This window comes from Trifolium pratense, linkage group LG4, assembly GCF_020283565.1.
Source record: "Trifolium pratense cultivar HEN17-A07 linkage group LG4, ARS_RC_1.1, whole genome shotgun sequence".
Lineage (NCBI taxonomy): Eukaryota > Viridiplantae > Streptophyta > Magnoliopsida > Fabales > Fabaceae > Trifolium > Trifolium pratense.
The window spans coordinates 16,661,478-16,674,767 of NC_060062.1; the positions used below are offsets into that span (position 1 = coordinate 16,661,478).

At 32.4% G+C, this 13,290-nt stretch overlaps 2 protein-coding genes across 4 annotated transcripts; one reads left to right on the forward strand and one right to left on the reverse strand.

Moving 5' to 3' along the window:
- The first annotated feature begins 997 nt into the window (after positions 1–997).
- LOC123919889 (E3 ubiquitin-protein ligase RZFP34-like) lies at positions 998–4,030 on the forward strand. Of its 2 annotated transcripts, none has more exons than XM_045971908.1 (12): positions 998–1,091; positions 1,235–1,322; positions 1,485–1,544; positions 1,649–1,681; positions 1,785–1,862; positions 2,087–2,130; positions 2,238–2,278; positions 2,533–2,615; positions 2,891–2,982; positions 3,173–3,242; positions 3,344–3,385; positions 3,612–4,030. In XM_045971908.1, exons 1-12 carry the CDS (start codon positions 1,060–1,062, stop codon positions 3,768–3,770), a joined length of 822 nt encoding a protein of 273 aa, XP_045827864.1. In that variant the 5' UTR covers positions 998–1,059; the 3' UTR covers positions 3,771–4,030. The 2 variants fall into 2 exon arrangements, with proteins under 2 accessions (XP_045827864.1, XP_045827865.1); XM_045971909.1 differs by having other exon boundaries at positions 3,173–3,251; positions 3,612–3,708.
- A 4,409-nt stretch (positions 4,031–8,439) lies between these two features.
- On the reverse strand, positions 8,440–12,355 carry LOC123919890 (protein SOSEKI 3). 2 transcript variants are annotated; one of them, XM_045971910.1, is made up of 6 exons: positions 11,671–12,355; positions 11,323–11,392; positions 10,807–10,922; positions 9,847–10,717; positions 9,406–9,699; positions 8,440–9,314 (listed from the first exon to the last, which is right to left on the reverse strand). In XM_045971910.1, the coding sequence occupies exons 1-6, from the start codon at positions 11,858–11,860 to the stop codon at positions 9,245–9,247; spliced, it is 1,611 nt and encodes a 536-aa protein (XP_045827866.1). In that variant the 5' UTR covers positions 11,861–12,355; the 3' UTR covers positions 8,440–9,244. The 2 variants fall into 2 exon arrangements, with proteins under 2 accessions (XP_045827866.1, XP_045827868.1); XM_045971912.1 differs by lacking the exon at positions 8,440–9,314 and having other exon boundaries at positions 9,402–9,699.
- Between the last annotated feature and the right edge of the window lie 935 nt (positions 12,356–13,290).

The window sequence follows — 13,290 nt, forward strand, 5'->3', positions numbered from 1 at the left end:
AATTTTTAATTTTTATGACTCGTTGACTCAACTCAACCAACTCACTATCGTCCGTTCGGATCTAACTAAAAAATATACAATTTGTACACCCAACATAACTCAATTAACTTTTAATGGGTCAGATTTCGGTTTAATTAAAATTAACCAAACCCAAGCTACAAACACCCCTATATTAATGTAATTTCGTAGTTTTATTTTTTTGTTAAAAATAAATAAAATAAATAGATCTCATTATGCCCTTTCATTACGAGGCCTTAAGCCCATCATAAATTTGATGAACATAAATGAATTTGAATCTATAATGAAAATTTGAAAATTGAAAAAAACTGTACTCCAAAAAATATTTTGTATTCTTGGTTTTGATATTATCTAGGAAGCACACCGTTAGGCGTGTCGCGGTGTTCGACACGGGTCAGTGTCCGACCCTCGTATGACACTCGTCCGACACGTGTCGGATAACTCATATCGGTGTCGGAAAAAAATCAATTTTTCCTTTAGTTTGACACTCCTTTGATCGGTGTCCGACACCTGTAAGACACTTAATTGTGTGACACGTGTCAGACAAGTGTCCCAAAAATAATTATTTTTTCTTTGCTTATACTCTCCTTAGACACATATCAGACATATCTAGAAGAGTTAAAAGATGTGTAGAAACAACAATATTGATCAATGAGATATTGAAGACATTACATTTTGATTACGATATTTTTAGTTTTTTCGATCGTATATGGATAAATAAAGGTAAAATACTATCATATATCAATTTATATGTTTTATAAATATGTAGCGGTGTTGGTGTCCTATATTTTTACATTAGCGATGTCGTGGTGTCCGTGTCGTGTCGCGGTGTCCGTGTCGGAGTCCGTGCTTCGTAGGATATTATCCTCTATTTACGTGTAGCCGAGTCAGCAATTTGAATTTAGACTAATCACGAAACAGTGTGCTAATTCATGCTATGAGCTGTTATATTTAAATTAAATGCCATTAATTTTTCTTCTTTTTCTTTTCCTTTCTCCAAACTACAAACGGATAAGTGATAACTCAATTTTGTCTCAGATTATGGAAACCATATCAGAAATTGAAACTTTTGGGTATGTCTTCATTTTTTTTATTCACTTTCATTTTTCATCAGCTTGGACTAATTGGGTCTAGCTCCTATTTTTCTTTTTCTTTTTTCTAATAAAAAAATGGAGGAAATTCTTATCTTATTTCATCTCCTTCTTGTTTGATTTAGCTGCACACATTATAGAAGGAGATGCAAGATCATAGCACCATGTTGTAATCAAGTTTTTGGCTGTAGGCACTGCCACAATGAAGCTAAGGTATAAATTATTTTTAGCAAAAAACTCATAATTTATTATTATATATGTCAGTTTTGTAAAATATGTATGACATTCTTTTACACTTGTTACATTGATATAATTTGACCCCTCGTTATATATATATCATATATGTTTCTTACTTGTATATTCTTATCTGAACAGAACTCAAATGAGATTAACCTTGTTGATCGTCATGATATCCCGCGGCATGAAGTTAAAAAGGTTCTACATTTAAATTAAGGAGAATGAGAAAGAAAAAAAATACTAATAGTTTTATGATTCTTGTCATATTCTTATTCCATCCTATTGCATTTGTAACTTTTCAGGTTATATGCTCCTTATGTGACACAGAACAAGATGTGAGTTCCTAATAAAATATGAATCATAATAATAAATGTATATCTATTATATATAGGTATTGCATGTGGTTGCTAATGTGTTTATTGTTTTTCAATGTTGCAGGTTCAACAATACTGTATAAATTGTGGAGTTTGTATGGGAGAGTACTTTTGTGGTACATGCAAATTTTTTGATGATGATGTAAGCTATAGAAAATTAGAGATTGAGTTAAGCATTTTTGTTTTTTTCATAAATCGGGTATCTTCTATGCGCACAACCGTATAGACTAATCGCTCGAATCTTGTGGTACCCAAATGAGTGATACACTATCGCTAAGAGTTTTAACACTGTTACAATTTAATTTGTTTCTTTTATTTTGGGCCTCATTTGTGCATATTGTATTGAAAATTTGTTCAATCTTTCAGATTTCAAAGCAACAATTCCACTGTGATGAATGTGGCATCTGCAGGTAAATTCAAGTTCATTAATCAATTTGATAACTGTTATATTTATTTCCAATTCATCATTTCTTGATTAAATTTGATCAATTTTTTTTCTGCATAATTGATTTTATAGAACTGGTGGCAAGGATAACTTTTTCCATTGCAAAAGATGTGGTGAGTTACTTAGTTAAATTGTAACATGCCCATATTTTAGTTTCTCTCTATGAAACACCGACATAAATATAGACACTACACTAGACATGATACCAACATGTCAATAACGATAATAACTTCAAATTATTGTATAATCGAATGTGATCACATTTGTTCGTGTTAAACAGTGACACATGTCAGACACTAAACACGTCTTTAATCTGAAGTATCGGTGCTATCAATTGATTGCTATAAATCTGTCTACTTTTGTTTAGGATGTTGCTATTCCAAGGAAATCAAAGAGGGACATCATTGTGTAGAAAGAGCAATGCATCATAATTGTCCTATTTGCTTTGAGGTAATAGCCAAAACCAAATGCTAGTAGTATATAATATATTCTTGTCTCTATGAAGCATGAACACAGACACGGACACTAGACACGATACGGACACTGACATGTTGATACCAATAATAATTTGAGAAAATAGTATAATTCAGTGTAATCATAAATGTCAGTGACATGTCAGTGTCTGACACCAACACGTATCCTTGCTATATAGTCTTTGCCTGAAAATTTTTGAATGAATTATATCTGATTCTTATGGAGATTATTTCATTTTATCTCCCTTGCAGTATTTATTTGACACATTAAGAGAAACTAGCGTCTTACCTTGTGGCCATACTATACATTTTGAGTGTGTTAAAGAGATGGAAAAACATCACAGGTAAGGGTACTTAGGTGTATCTAATGAATGACTGAAATGTTAATACAGAAAGGTTTAGCGGTGCAACTTGTTGTCTATCCATCTTTCTTTCATGTATAATTATCTTATGGAATATGGAATATCCATCTTATGATAACATGGACTAGTGTTATATTCATTATGTTAATAATTCATTCTTTGAACATTTTAGGTACTCATGTCCTGTTTGCTCAAAATCCATATGTGATATGTCAAGTGTGTGGAAGAAACTTGATCAAGTGGTATGTTAGGTAGATGTTACTTTTTTATTTATCATTGATTACATCATGTATTTGGGCTTCATATAATATGGTGTACATTCTTGTGTTGATATTTTGGTCAGATTTCCTCAATTCCAATGCCTGAATCATACAAAAATAAGAAGGTATGTTACATCTCCAACTCTAAGGCACACATACATAAACATCAGACACAACTTTGACACTAACATTAACATTAGTAGTAATTACTTTGGGAAATGAAATTATGGAATAAAACTCGTGTATCAGTGTCATGTTGGTGTCTGACATCGGACATGTATGTCTTCGATCTGAAGTTTCGTGCTAAAACTAGTCAGATTTTTCTAACAAAGAGGACTTGTATGAAAGCAGGTATGGATACTTTGCAATGATTGTGGTGTAAACTCTCATGTGCAATTCCACATTGTGGCACATAAGTGTTTAAGTTGCAACTCATACAACACAAGGCAATTACAAGGAATACCTTCTAGCAGCTCAATGTCTTCTAGGGTGACAGAGATGGTTAATTAGATTAGAATTTAATTAGTTGCATAAATAGTCAAGCTCCAAATTTTGTCAATGGAATTCTATTTCTTTTGTGCAGTGTTATTCTTCTTTAGTGATTCTTTCTTCTGTCTTTTGCATTATTGTCTTCCAAAGGAATCAAGGTTCGAAATTATATATTGGTTATGTATCATTAGACACTTTGATGCATAGGTACAGGTACGGTACCCTTACTCGGTACTTGGTTATACATTGGTTATATATTGAAAATAATGTTATTCGAAGCACAACGATTAGCTTCATAATAGGAATGTTGGATCACCACCTCTCAATCCAATTGAGTAGGGCGGTGCATTTTCGAAACAAGCATACTCTCAATTGGGCTTCCACGGAAACCTTGAGCGAGCACTTTCACCACCACTTTAGAGTCTACATGCAACTCCGCTACTGCTCTCAATCCCAACCATCAAGCATAGTTTAGACCTTCAAAAGCACCCCCATATATAATCTCCATACCTTTTAAAGCATAACATATCCTGGTGATCAAGACAAAGAGACTCTAAATGCGATTCTTTCATACCTATAAATAGGAGTTCATGCATTTGTAATTAGTTTTGATCTTAATAGAATTTGACGAATTTTCATACTTGTGTGATGAGACTAAGGATTCTCTTCATAGAAGGGACAATCATTCTTCTCCATATTCATCTTCTAGTCTAATCTCTTTTGTAAGTTTTTCTTAAAAAATCTTGATTTTTGATTTATATTTCCGGAATAATTCTTGAAAATATTGCTTGAAAAAAGAAACAAACAATATTTTTCATCAAAAAAAGAAAAGAAACATAAACAATTTGTTTTTTATAAACGAAACATAAGTAATATTACTACAAAGTTTACTATTTAACCATTAATAATAATATAATAAAGTTAATTAGTATTAAACATACTTAATTACCCTAAATATTCCTAATAAAATTTCTAATTTTTAATTAAAAATATACACCGGAGCATTATTTGTCACTGAAAGATAAGAAATTTAATATATAAGTTTACAAGAAATAATTAACACAATAATTCCACTTATATTTTAATAATATTATATAACAAAATTTTAAATATTTAATTTTAAATAAATTTTTAATATTAATATAACGAAAAACTCAAATATCGAATAAAAATCAACGAACCCGTGCGAATGCACGGGTCTTTAAACTAGTTACTATTATAAGCAAAGACTCATTTTTTAAGTTCATTAAATAACAAATATTTTTTATTTATAGATTAAATACATCAGTTAAATAATAAACTAAAAATTAAGGTTTACTTATAAATAGTGACACAAAGGTACAGAACAATAGAAGTTGCTCAAAACACACAACTTCTTAATAGATATAGCCTCTGTTTGGTTTAGCTTCTACATGCCATGGACGTGCATTTTTTTACCTCTAACGTGATTTATGAGGCTTGTAAAGGTGTTTGGATTTTTTTGTTAAAATCACTTTTATGGTTCAAACTTGATTCTACCAGAAGCAGGAAATTCTAGCTTCTCCGTTAATGTAAATCAATTCTATTCATGTTAATGTACAGTACACTCTTCAATTACCCTTGACAATTATTTTATACATATTTTATACACTTATATATATTTGTTTCTAATACTTAACGGTGTGAACTGTGGACAATTAATTTTGTGGTAATTTTTAGGTACTCACTACTTCCGTTGGGTATCAGTATTTTTAAGCAAAATTAATTTAAAATAATTTTATTTTTTATAGTATACATAAAAATTACTTCTCTTGTAACAAAAAAAATAATTAAGGGGTTGACCTCTTCCGACAAATGCTTCTCCATACTAAGTTCTCTCTACCAAGTTCAACGTCAATCACACTAAACCAACTAACGATTGATTTATGTTAAGACCCTTTTGATAATTTACACATTTAAAAGTAATTTTGACTCAAATCATCCAAATAATATCAAATATTGAGAATCACTTTTACATCTATATATCCAAACATAAACCAAATTTGTTCAACTCACTTTTAACCAAAATCATTTCAGTCAAACTCAATTCTACCAAACTCAATTCTAGCTACCGCTAAACCAAACACACACATAGTGTGTGTTTGGTTTAACGGTGACTAAAATTGAGTTTGATAGAATTGAGTTTGACAGAATTGATTTTAGTTAAAAGTGAGTTGGCCAGAATTGATTTATGTTTGGATGCATTATCTAAAAGTGATTCTCAACCTTTAATGTTGTTTGGTAATTTGAAGTTAAAATTGCTTTTAAATGTGGAAATTACCAAAAGGGTATAATATATTAATATACAATATCAAGATAAATATGGAATGAGCACTAGTTCATTTGATCTAAAATTATAATATGGATTTTAATGTTCACACATTCATTTTAAATAATATTTAATTGATAATAATAATTTTTAAATTTAGTAAAAAAAAATAAACTTATGTGTTGTAAAAGAAAGAGATAATTTACAAGTTATACTTATTCCAATACTAATAATACAAGTCCAGATCTTTGTACCAAAAAAATAAAAATAAAATAATGCCTAGATCTCTATCATTGTTGTCAAACAAATTGAGTACCACCCATCACCGACTCGCCGCCGTATATAACAAGCATACCACGACCATGCTTTTCCCTTTTCTACTGTTTCTTCTTTCTCCTTCCTCCCATCTTTCAATATTCTTCTCTCATCCAACAACCATGCTTTTTCTTTTTCTCTCAACACATAAACCCCATCATCATGTAACACACAAAAAAAAAACCCACGCATTATGAAGGAGACAAATTGGTGTTGTTGTGGATTTTAGATGTAAGAAACAACATGCAATGAGTGAGAGTTGTGGATCTGGGTTAGTACAGTGTTGATCAATAAATTCTTGTAAGAATAATTGATGACAGTGAACAAGGGCAATGAAGGAATAAACTGAACAATGAAGTCGTAAAGTAAACAACCGTTGAAGAATTGATTTTGGGTCACCGCAAAAGCTAGGATTTCTTGCTTCTGCTAGAATTGCTTTTCCAAGATAGAATCAGTTTTACAAGAGAAAACCAAACACACTTGTTAAAGAGAAGAATTGCGTTTACTGTCCGAAACGTGCGTTTGAGGTGTGCAAACGCGCAACCAAACATAGGCATAGTAGCCTACGCTATTTAACTTTACTTAGAGTGAAGTCCAAGATATGTTAATTGGGTAGAAGGAATAAATTTAAGGGTCACGCAAGATCTCAATAATAGCTATACAAAAGCATGAAAGGACTAATATTCAGATATACATTTTCAGACAAAAAGCTTTTAGATTGTTAGCTTTAATTTATGATTATTATTTTTCTGTTTGCAGCAATATAGACAGAATGGGGACCCCATAGGATACAAGACTCAGCTTTTGATAGTCCTATCCTATATTTATTCTGCATGAAGCCTTCCAATAAAGTAGCCTTACATTACATTCACATGTATCCCATACATTTTTGGAACAAAATTAACATTAATATTATCATTAAGATCCTTATTGTCGTTTAGGATTAATGTCTTCCTACAAAAGTCCATTTGTTCTTGAATTTGAAATTTGAACTAATAATGTCATTCCCTCCATTTAAGGGTATGCCTGAATGGACTTCGATTTGAGGTTTTATCAGATCGGACTAAAAAAACTCTATTTAGATAGAATATAAATATATTACCTAAGTTTGGCCCTGTGCAGGCTTGGCGGTTAAAACATTATCCAACATTTTAAAGGTCTAGTCAAATATAGTTCGATCGATTAAACCGTGAATCAACATCATCTATAATTTGAACACATTCGAGTCAATTTAAAGGAGTTGAACGATAACTCGAAAATCTAACCGATTCAATATACTATTCAATTTTAAAAATATTGATAAAATCATCATCTATTCAAATACAAAAACTACTCACCAACAAACATCACAGCAATTCAATTGGCCTACCTAATTTAATTAGTACCTTTATTATGCACAAAGTTAATGGGGGGCCTTAGGCTAGAAGAATGGGGCCTCTACTCTATACTAGGAGGCTAGAAGAATGACAATGCCATAGCATTTTGTCAATAAAGACATTTTGGTTTAAGAGAAAGAAAAGAAAACAATACCTTTTGAATAGTATTGACCATATGGAGTAAAATCAAATCCCTTTAAAGTGCTTAAAAGGGTCATAAATAAAAGTTGCTTTTACCAGCCTTTTAGCTTTGTGAATTAAATTTACTACTAGTACTAGTACTAGCATGATCTAAGCGAATGTTACGTTGAAATTTAAGACAAAAGCATCCAATGTCAAAGTCAATGTTAGTATGTCATAATCAATTAATCATGGCATTTGACAACATCAAGCATGGGTTTGAAAATGACCCCATTATTTGCTCTAACTCAAAGAGCCATGCAGCTAATAGATTAGGAGCCAATATTTGAAGCAAATATAATAGTGTGCCAAAAGGAATATGATTGTGTATCTATAACCTTGAAGCACAATCAATGGAGGTGTGTTATTTAGACACACAAAAATTAAAACAGTGTATCTAACACCGTTTAAAATATAAGTCTATATATCACCGAGGATTGAAGGCGAAAAACCAATATAAAAGTCAAGGATTGAAGGCAAAAAAACAATATAAAGGTCGGACATTGTATATACATACAATATTGATGTCAAATTTTGGGTCCGAGAAACATTTCCGCATTTAATATGATGAGAATTTTACACCGTATCTTCTCTATCAACATTCTCTCTCGTCTTCTCGTCCCCCTCTCCCCTCTCTGACTATTGTTAAGAGACTGCCTCCAGACTCTCGATCACCTGGCTCCGTGTTCGTATCCATGTCATTCTAAGATGGTTTTTCTAGTGAGCATCAATGCCTTATAGAAAAATCCCCTCAACATATTTTAAAACTTCACTCTACAATTAAAGTGATCAACTCCAATACTTTCCATCTTTACAACACAAAACCATAAATCAATGCACAGTGAATAAGAACTACAAATACACGGTAGCACAACAAAGACGACAGCACAACAGAAACCAAATATGAGGTTGCGTGTACAAGGAGGGCCACATGGTGTAAACATTTGCAGCAAGCAAGAATAGAGGGGTAAGAAGTTAGGATAAGGAGATGAATGATTTTGATGTAAGGACCCACAATTAGATATTATATATGACACAACTACAATCTAGTGATTAGAAATTGTAGTATACAATTGACCATCCATGAATGTGGTCCTTCAAGCTGCAACAAAATGTTCAATCACTTCATTTTTTAGTATATCATAAGTCCCTCTCTAGCCAGCACAATATAGTTATAAGAAATGGACCACTAGGACCAACCTACACTACTACTACTACTACCTCTCTTTGCCATGAATCATTGTCAAAATATTTTACTAAGTCACATGAACCTATCAAATTATATACAATCATATAAAGTTCAAACTAAACCTGAAAAACGGTGAAAATTTTAACTTTTAACGGCTGCCAGATGCTGCGTCGCAAAAAGGTTTAGATTGGATTATAACCCGAGCTCCCGAAGCAAGCCTGTTGTGTGTAAACATCAAAATTTATTAGTTAATGTTGATGAAAATTGTAAGAATATAATGATAAAAAAAAAGATAGAGTAAACACTTAACTTTCTTCGATTTTAATAACCTCTTCCTCCCGAAATGAATCTACCCTCTTTGGTTGCTTTCTTCCTGACGAAGGTTCGGTGATTCTTTGGCTGTTACCGTTAGATGATATTGAGGATATGCAGGAGCCATCGATTCTATCTGATGAGGTTCGTGGTCCATCAGAAATAGGGGATCTCATAGATTCACTCCGTGGATGCTTGGTCAGTGAAGCTTTAATTGATCGCGGGATGCATTTAGAATGCCCTGCGGACGATTCCTCTTTGTCTTCTCTAGGCTTCTGTTCTTTACTTGTTCTGCGCATATGTGAATAAGTCTTTTTCAAAGGCATAAAAATAATTTTCCAAGGAGCATATTTCGTAAAAGAAAAATAAACAGCAATGTATAACTCTTCCATGTGATAATATGTGACGTTGTAATAGAAGATGTGAAAGCAAAATTACCTCTCATCGTTGTATGAAGAAGATCGTTTGAGAACATTATGCGCATCAGCTTCCTTCAGTTTAGTCTCAATTAAACTCCCACTAAAATATTCTTTGTCTTCCAATCTAAGGTTCATCAGCTTTGGATTCTCTGATAAGCAATCAAATTCCCCTAAAACAAAAGAAGTTGAAAAAAGCGGAGAAGGGAATTTCGAATGCGAAAACCTAGGCTTATAGGAAGGAATAAGGCCGAAACTGTGGTTTTTCACTGATATTGAGCCACAAGAGATTAATTGCATCAACAAATTTGAAGCTTTCAGCCTTGTATTGGTTGGCATAGGAATATCCTCCTCTTCGAGAATCCGAAAGCTATTTGCTTTACTAGCATCAGCTCTAATCAAAGATTCCAAAGTTGCCATCTTACCTCCAAAAGATAAGGGACTTGAAGTTGTTGGAGAAGGAGAAATGGTATCCTTGCAGATTTCTAGATTACGTTTCACATGTGGAACTTCGGTTTGATGTATTTCATGGCATTCAGGTTCTAATGAACCCTCATCGGTTGATACACCTCTTGTGCAAGTTTTCTGAGTTTTGGATCGGCTAATACTTTCTTCTGTTTGAGTTGAAGCATCTGCCAATCCATCGGTCTTATAAATGTTGTACTCTGTCAATGCCAAGCTTAGGGAATCGCTCTTTCCAGCTCTTGACTCCGGCGAAACATCACACGAACCTGTATGTTGTTCTTGGGAAAGCTCGTCATCCTGAGAGTGTCTTGTCTCTTTTCCATTCATGCTAGAAGAGGAAGAAGCTTCATCGTGACTCCGACAAGAAGCTGGCCCCGGCAACAGCTTCACACTTTGTATTTTAACATCGTTAATGGGACTAAAACGATCTGCAAAGAAAAATGCAGGAATTCAATATCATTCACACCTAACAAATTAGATTGTCTTTTGAAGATAAATAAATACAGATCTACTTTACCTGAATTCGATTCATCAAAGAGCTCGGAGCCTTTGAGGACATACTCATTTCCATGAGCCGGTAAAATCAGATCGTCTTCACAAAGATCATGCCACACAAATCCATTCTTGTAGCTTCTGAATTACAGAAAAGACAAATATAATCAACGGTGAAAAAATTGTATGCAATAATCACATTCCTAACATTCAAAAGGAAAACAAGGGGCAAAGATAAAGCGCCAACCAAGTTTCCATTCTTAAGGCCTAACTAAAGTTAATGAGCTTCAGTTAAGGTCAAATCGATTAAGGCCTAACTAAAGTTAATGAGCTTCAGTTAAGGTCAAATCGATCAAGAGCACCCGAACTCAATCCGTAGCTAAAACAATTTTTTGCCAGACTTTCCTTTCCTATTACCGTGGTTCCTTTTCTCTACTAATCGGCGGTCTAAGACCCAAAAAGATGCATTTTTTCATCTTTATTCCCTCCCATTTCATTTTTTTATCTTCAACAATTAAACACACAAATTGAACAATATTACCTCTTACAAGACCATGAATACAAGGAAGCCATGCCTCTACCTCTTAATGCATTTAGTTTATCAATCACATCTACAAACAAAACAATTCCTCAAAAATCAACATCCACAAAAATAACCACATTCCCAAAATTCAAAATGTTATAAAAAAGAGTTTGTTTCCCGTTTGTCTTTCATTCATGTGAAATTATCTTCAATATATATATATATATATATATATATATATATATATATATATATATATATATATATATATATATATATATATATATATATATATATATATATATATACAAAAATTTTAATAAAAATAAAATTAAAAACAAAAGTATTTTTTCTTCAATTTTGTACCTCTCAAGTATAACCCATCTGGAGAAGAAAGTGGAACCTCCATGAAATGAGGATGTTCAAGTTGCCTATTTCTACAAAGATAATAAATCACAGCTACCTTCAAATTCTGATGATATTTTGGTGATTTCTCAGTCCAAACTTTAGCCCTATCTGGACTCACTTGTCTATACTTCTTCATACGACCCTCCATTCTCACATGCACAACAACACCAAAAGCTAAACTACAAACAAAGTCAAAATTGAATCTTTTTCAACTTCAACACTCTAAAACAATGAAAAAAACAACCCCATTTTCTCATTTACTTCAATTCATGTAAAAATGCAACTGGGTCGAGTTGAAGATTTTGCAGCATAAAATCAGATCTAATACTAAGCACTAAGTAGCTAGTAATTAAAAGATGGAATATTTAATTAGCTTAAAAGGTAATTAATTGAATTAGAAAGTGGGTGTGGAAGAGAAAGAGGAATGAAAAAGAGAATGAATGAAGTGAGGAAGTGAAAGTGATTGTGGAAGAAGATGAAACAGAGACAGGACTGAGGTAAAGGAAGTTAAAATATGTTTTTTGGCTGATTTGATGATTGGATTTATGTTTTTTGGTTTGGTGTGGCTGGATGGGATTTGAGAGTTCATAAGAGTATGTTTTCTTTTGTTGGTTTGTGTTTGGTGTTTTCTGATTTTGATGTGTTTTTCAACCATTTTATAATGTACTCAATGGTAAACCTGATTTTTGGGTTATTTCGTCCTTTCCTCAAGTTCAACTGCATTTTTAGAAGAACAGCTATTCATTTTAGAATAACAGCTAATTTTTAGCCCGCAAATCCATTCTTTAAGTTTCTAACTTGTTATTTCGTTACTCTTCTAGTTATTTCCATTTTCAATTGTACTTCAATTGTCTGTATCTCGTGGTTTATATCATAGTTTCAAATTCATCATGATTAACATCAAAATTAACGATCACGTCGGTATTTTTATAACTAAACGAGTAACGGTGCAAAAAATGAATGGAATGGTGGTAAAGGATGGAATGGAGTGGTAACTAACTAAGTTTCATTGTTTGGATTTGCAAAAAATGAATGGAGTGGAATGGAACACAATGGAACCCATTCCATCTCATACCATCCAATCTTCTAATTTTCTTTCCCCTCCAAATTGGGGTGTATGCAATGGAATGAATATTTATAAAATATATCCAAACAATAGAATGATATATTTACTCCATTCCGCTCCGTTCCACTCTATTCCATTATGTTTCATTCCGCTCCATTCAATTTTATACCACCAATCCAAACATAGCCTTAAAAATCTCTAAAAGCATTTAACCAAGATTAAATTAATAAGTTTCATCATTAGTGAAAATAAGTTTTATTATTAGATCAAATGAGATGTTATGTGACACACTAATTCAATGGTAAGACTTATTGATTTAATATAGTATATATAAGATATCTACGTGTTGGGAAAAACATACATAAATAAAATAAAAGAACACAATCACAACACGATAATATAATGTGAAAACTCCAAAATCGGAGAAAAAAATACGGTCGTTGTCAAAATAAATAACAAGAGAATATCACCATGTGAAAATTGTTACAACACATAGACTACCCTCAACATTT

Coding starts and splice junctions, on each gene's coding strand:
- LOC123919889 (XM_045971908.1), top strand. CDS start 1,060: ATGGAAACCATATCAGAAATTGAAACTTTTGG. Junction 1,545..1,648: donor CGCGGCATGAAGTTAAAAAG/GTTCTACATTTA, acceptor GTAACTTTTCAG/GTTATATGCTCCTTATGTGA. Junction 2,616..2,890: donor ATTGTCCTATTTGCTTTGAG/GTAATAGCCAAA, acceptor TCTCCCTTGCAG/TATTTATTTGACACATTAAG.
- LOC123919890 (XM_045971910.1), bottom strand. CDS start 11,860: ATGGAGGGTCGTATGAAGAAGTATAGACAAGTGAGTCCAGATAGGGCT. Junction 10,923..11,322: donor TATTCATGGTCTTGTAAGAG/GTAATATTGTTC, acceptor TCTGTAATTCAG/AAGCTACAAGAATGGATTTG. Junction 10,718..10,806: donor CTTTGATGAATCGAATTCAG/GTAAAGTAGATC, acceptor TTTTCTTTGCAG/ATCGTTTTAGTCCCATTAAC.